The sequence below is a fragment of the Artibeus jamaicensis genome, unplaced genomic scaffold, assembly GCF_021234435.1.
Source record: "Artibeus jamaicensis isolate MK-2021 breed Jamaican fruit bat unplaced genomic scaffold, CSHL_Jam_final contig_311, whole genome shotgun sequence".
NCBI lineage: Eukaryota > Metazoa > Chordata > Mammalia > Chiroptera > Phyllostomidae > Artibeus > Artibeus jamaicensis.
Window position 1 is genome coordinate 8,679,875 of NW_026521717.1, and position 6,207 is coordinate 8,686,081.

General features: G+C 40.5%; 1 protein-coding gene across 3 annotated transcripts; it reads left to right on the plus strand.

The window, feature by feature from the left end:
• Nucleotides 1-1,025: 1,025 nt before the first annotated feature.
• CUNH7orf25 (chromosome unknown C7orf25 homolog) lies at nt 1,026-3,604 on the plus strand. 3 transcript variants are annotated; one of them, XM_053662972.1, is made up of 2 exons: nt 1,026-1,072; nt 2,101-3,604. In XM_053662972.1, the coding sequence occupies exon 2, from the start codon at nt 2,122-2,124 to the stop codon at nt 3,385-3,387; it is 1,266 nt and encodes a 421-aa protein (XP_053518947.1). In that variant the 5' UTR covers nt 1,026-1,072; nt 2,101-2,121; the 3' UTR covers nt 3,388-3,604. The 3 variants fall into 3 exon arrangements, with proteins under 3 accessions (XP_053518947.1, XP_053518948.1, XP_053518949.1); XM_053662973.1 differs by having other exon boundaries at nt 1,030-1,218; XM_053662974.1 differs by having other exon boundaries at nt 1,032-1,127.
• The last annotated feature ends 2,603 nt before the right edge of the window (nt 3,605-6,207 follow it).

The window sequence follows — 6,207 nt, forward strand, 5'->3', positions numbered from 1 at the left end:
TTCATACTTCGGCAATGCCCATTTTCAATCCTGCCTCACTGTTCCCCTCCCTTCTGCCTTCCAGGCATCTGTCTGCAGCTTCAAAGCCATTCTGGGGTTCCACTTTATTAACACGATGGGCACGGTTTTCTCCACTCCTAAATCATCTTCAGGCTGTCTGAAGGTTCAAATAACCTTTCTGTATTGAATTAACTGTAAAATATGTCTGCTCTTTAGGTTGTTGAGGAAAATGGAATAAATTTATATGTGAATAGCACTTAGAACAATGCCTGCTATATAGAAACATCAAATAATTACTGCTTTTTGTCTTCGAAAAGTGTCAGATGCTTTTTGTTTTGAGGTTTTTTTTTTTTTTTCGTTTCTTTACTTTTATTGCAGAAATGTTTCAGGAAGGCTACATAGGATTAATTTTAACTTGAAGTCCTCTTAATTTTAAAAGTTAGCTTTAATGAAGCCCTAACATTTCTGGGTGACTTTCGGCACTTTACTACACTAATATGAATTTCCCAGCCCCTAAGAAGTCACCTGATCATTTGTTCTCTTTTGAAGATGGGTCCCACTTTCTATTGAGATCCCGTATAGTGTAATGGAAAGTGCTTTGGCCTGGAGTCAGAAATCCCAGCCTCCAGCACTTAACAGATGTGTAACTTCTGTCAGAATTTTTTCTCTAAGACAGCCATTTCCTGGCACCCAGTGTGCTTGGCTGGAGTTGGGCTCAACCGGGAAAGTTTCTCCATTAAAATGAACCGACTGTCACCCAGGAAAGGTCCAACCCTGATTAGGTGCTAAGGCGTGGGGTTAACCTGCTTGCGACCCTGGAGCTGGAGCTTTCAGCGCCCAGGTTGGTGTGAGGTAGAGCCTTTCCTGGTGCCAGGTGACTTCCTCAACAAGCTGATCGAGCATCTGGAGGGGAGAGGCCTTGTGCCCTCAACAAATATGGCCGACATGTAAGCCTCAGCCCCTATCGCAAGCCGTTGTTGCAGCCGCTGTGCTGCGTCACCCAGTGCAAGGCCACGTGATGCGGAAAGAGCCCGAGGCAGTGCGGCCCGCTCGGGCCGAGTTGCAAGGCCAGGTGAAGCGGAAGCGGCAGTGCGGCTCTCTTGGGCGGAATAGCAGCAGCGTCTAGAGTGGGGTTGGGGGTTTGCTGTGTGAGGTTTCCCGTTGGGTCCTAGCCTGTCGAGTGCATGTGCCCGCTCCTTGCGATTCTAGGCGCTGCCGGTGAGGAGCTGGGGGAGGGAAGGGGAGGGGGGGAGGAAATTGGGCGTCCTTTTGAGACCTGGAGGCGACTAAGCCGGGCCAGTCTGCGTGGAAGGTGGCCAGCGCCACGTCTGCCCGCCCTCCGACTGCCCTTGCTCCACGCCGTGGCTGCGGAGCCCTTTGAACCTACCTCTGCCTGGCAGGCCTCAAGTGGTACTAATGGACCGAGCAGGGCCGAGCCCAGCCCGGAAGGCCTTGCAAACCTCGGGGCTGCCACAGACTGTACCACAAAGTTTAGTTGATCTTGGGAATGGGAGAGGGAACCAAACCAGTGGATTCCGTCTATTTTTTTTTTTTAAATGGTAGTTGGCATGGAAGGCAGGAACGAAGCGCCTGTGGAGTGTACCCCTGTGTAATCCCCATTAGAGACCCACTCATGAAGGAGAAGATTAGAAAGCCTTCGTGTGGTCATTTTAGGAGAGAGAGCTTTGCTTTGGACAATTTGGTAATATCTGTGTAGTTTTATTTCAATCATTTTGTTTAGACTTTCTGAGCTTTTAAGATTTCTCTACAACCAAAGACTAAGGCGGCTGACAAGGAATTCCTACATAGCTCATTGCTGAACTGCATTTAATGGTGACCTGGGTCATTCTGTGGACCCCATGGCTTCCCAGCTGAAGAAATAAAGATCTACAGTTTGTGAGAATTCCAGCACACCTAAGGAAGAGTTTAGATTTTTATTTAGTTGTCAGAGGACGGACGGAGACACTCCAAAATCAGACATGCAGAAACTCAGTTTCCTAGACTCAGCGACCATAAACCTGGTTGCTAGGTTGAAGTTTTGTTATCCTCACCATCATTTTTGAGGACTTTAAATTTGCCTTGTTTCTTTTCTTTTGATAGGAAAGGAATAATGCTATCAGCATGTCAGCACACTCCATGCTCTTTGAACGAATCTCCATAGCCAAGGAACTGATCAAGAGAGCAGAATCACTTTCTAGATCAAGAAAAGGTGGCATTGAAGGTGCTGCAAAGCTGTGTAGCAAATTGAAGGCTGAATTAAAATTTTTACAGAAAGTGGAAGCCGGTAAAGTAGCTATTAAGGAATCCCATTTGCAGAGCACCAATTTAACGCACCTAAGAGCCATAGTGGAATCAGCAGAAAATCTGGAAGAAGTTGTTAGTGTTCTCCATGTCTTTGGTTACACAGATACCTTGGGAGAAAAGCAGACCCTTGTAGTGGATGTTGTTGCAAATGGTGGTCATACATGGGTGAAAGCCATTGGCCGGAAGGCTGAAGCTCTGCATAATATTTGGCTGGGCAGAGGCCAATATGGTGACAAAAGCATCATTGAGCAAGCTGAACACTTCCTTCAGGCCAGTCACCAGCAGCCAGTGCAGTACAGCAATCCTCACATCGTCTTTGCGTTTTACAACGGTGTCTCCAGCCCCATGGCAGAGAAGCTAAAAGAAATGGGGCTATCTGTGAGAGGAGATATAGTAGCAGTTAAGTCTCTGTTAGATCACCCTGAAGAACAGCAACCCATTAAGAGAGAATCAGACGATGAGGGCCCTGAACTTTTCCAGGTGACCAGAATAGACCAGGAAAATATACTAGCAAGTGTTGCGTTTCCTACAGAGATTAAGTTTGATGTGTGCAGAAGAGTGAATATGGACATTACTACTTTAATTACATATGTATCTGCCCTCAGCTATGGAGGTTCCCACTTTATTTTTAAAGAAAAAGTGCTCACAGAACAAGCAGAGCAAGAGAGGAAAGAGCAGATTCTACCACAGCTTGAGGCATTTATGAAGGACAAGGAGCTGTTTGCTTGTGAATGTGCTGTCAAGGATTTTCAGTCTATTCTAGAGACTTTAGGAGGACCTGGGGAAAGAGAAAGGGCCACTATGCTAATTAAGCGAATTACTGTTGTGCCAGACCAGCCTTCTGAGCGTGCCTTGGGACTAGTGGCCAGTTCAAAAATCAATAGTCGTTCGTTAACGATTTTTGGGACAGGAGACACCCTAAAAGCCATCACAATGACCGCCAATAGTGGTTTTGTCAGAGCTGCCAACAACCAGGGTGTTAAATTTAGTGTGTTTATCCATCAACCCAGAGCACTTACTGAGAGCAAAGAGACTCTAGCCACCCCCTTACTAAAAGACTACACAACTGACACTGAACAATGATAATATCTTTTAAATATTATCATGGATCCCTGGCTGGTGTGGCTCAGTGAACTAAGTGAGTGCCAGTCTGCAAACCAAAGGGTTGCTGGTCGGATTCCAAGTTAGGGGACATGCCTGGGTTGCCAGCTAGGTCCCTAGTAGGGGGCGCTCAAGAGGCAACCACACACTGATGTTTCCCTCTCTCCTCATGTCTAAAAATAAAATCTTTAAAAATATATATTATCATGGAAATAAGTTTTTTATACCAGAGACTGAGTCTTCCTATCCTAATCGGGAGAAAATCTACAGTAAAAATAATAACTGAGAATTCAGAGTTGATTTGTTTCTCATCTATAAAGTATATAACTTCCTAAAATAGAAAAAACACAAGAGACAACGCTATTTATCAGACTCTACATTTTAATGCTTAAGAAGAGAAGTACATCTATGTAAGGCTTTAGCTGTGTCATAATGCTTTTATTTGATTCAGTAGAGCTGCAACCCCACCTACTGGTAATCACATTTCATGGGCTGTGGCTGCACAGCATTGTGCATTAAATATCTGGCAAAAACAAGCTTGTTTTTTATTATATGGGTTTATCAGTTGATAATGGGTTGAAGGTAGGAGGTAGTGTGTAATTTTAGATTCTAAAGTTACAGGCATTTTTAATGAAGAGAAACTTACTGATTACTATGTGTCAGGTGCTGTTTGGGTGCACTTACAAAGTGATATAGAATAAGTGCTTTCTTTTTTTTTTGCATTTTATTTTAATTTTTATTATTTTTTGGTTTTTTATTTCTATTTTATTATTATTTTTTAAAAAATTTATTTAGTTATTTTTCAAGTACAGTTTTCTTTTGTCAATTTCTCCCATTTGTTTTCTTTTTGAAAGTAAATTCTGACCTTGCAGGCCCTGTGGATCTTTTGATATACCTTTGTGAAAAGAAAGCCGACAATTACACTACTATAAACTAGGACATTTAAGGTAAAATATTAATTTGAACAAGTTAAAAGAGAATTATATAAGACATGTAAAAGGAATCTAGATCTTTTAAATACAAACAGTCCCCATGTTGCAAATATTTGAATTATGAATTTATATTTTCACTTTTTCTTTTGTAAGTAGCAAGTGACAACTGCATTATCTCACTGTTGTGAAATAGTAGGGAGATTGTATACCTGTTGAATGACACTTTGTGACTGAGAAGAGATTTTTATGTCCAGGTTGTGCTAAGTACTTAATTTGTAACAAGGTGAACAAATTAGCATAGATATGTATTCATATTTTAAAAATGGAAAAAATTGAGCCTTAGGGCTTAAACTATGTGGGTGCTAGTATTAAATGATTTTATGTCATTACAGCCTAACCTTTTTCTACTGTGCCAACTCCTATTTTGTGAGAAGGGGAACACAATTTCCAGCCACAGTGTTTGATTGGGAGGTGAAATTTGATCACTGGGGCCCAGGAACATTCTGAAACAAAATGCAAAATTCAGCGTATGGGGTATTTTTCTTAGGAGAGATTCTGTTACTCAGAATACATTTTCTAGGGGAGAAGGCTGTGAATGGTTTTCAAGATCTGGCACAAGTTATACCTACGTGAGTGTGGTTGGTAGAGTGGTGATAAAGGAGTAATAATTTGTAGTTTTAATTTGAACATTTCACCTAAAATGTCATATGGTGTGTTTGCATGTGATACTGTTATGTTACAGAATTACATGCTTAAGATTTTGTAGTAAAAAATCATTATTTGTGACAGACCCTGTATTTAACTTGAATTGCAAGTAAAATTGTCTAGTGTTGGAAATTGGATTTGGGCTTTTGAATGCACCCATGAAAGTCCTTTTAAGTTCTTATTACTGTAAACATTGAGCATTATTATGATAGTTTGGTATGAAAGATAATTGATCTTTGCTATAAGGAATTCTTAGTCTAAAATGGAGGTAGACAACTGGAGTACAGTTGTATTAAAATCAACTAAATGAGTTATGTTTAAAATACTAAATGAGTTATGTTTAAATGAGTTAAACATTTATGAGTTAAACATTTATGAGTTAAACATAAACATTAACTCATCTCTAAATGAGTTATGTTTAAAATACTATGGGAACATTAAGGTATTAATTTTTGCTGTGGGATCAGGAAGTCAGAGAGGAAATGACATTTGAGGGATCTTGGTGTGAGATTTCATAAGATGTGTACAGGTAATGAGTGGGATTGAAAAGGTACAGAAATGAGTATAAAGTCTAGACTCATGTTGACAGCTTATAAAAAAGAAAACTAGAAAAGTAGAAGTTCTCTCCAGAGTGGCATTAGAAAGCCATTGGCAATTTTTAAGAAGTGATGGGCCATAATCATATCTCTTATGAGAACAATGAAAACCTGTAGTGTGAAAGACGAATTAAAGGAAGCAAAGATGGGACTACAGTGGCCTTGGCTAGAGCAATAAGGATGGAATGTAAAGTCATAGGTATAAGCTGGATTTGTTCAAGACAGAATTGACATAATACTAATTCATTCAGTACACATTTTTTAGTGTCGTGTGCTAGACGGTATGAAGGGCCAAGCTTTTAAAAGAGTAGCAAGAAAAAGGTATCAATAGATTCTTTTCCCTGCTTACTATGAATTGATACTTAAGAACTTGGGGTCTGGTCCCCCAACAACTGTTGTCTTTTTCCAGATGACTACAATTTTAAAGAACAATGCAAAGCCATAGATGTGGACAAGTAGGAGGGCACTATTTGCTCTAACATAAAGAATATTGTGTTCTCTAGAAATGATCTGTATACATCCCCAAAACCACTCTATCTGATCAAAAAGATCATAATGTAACAAATGAG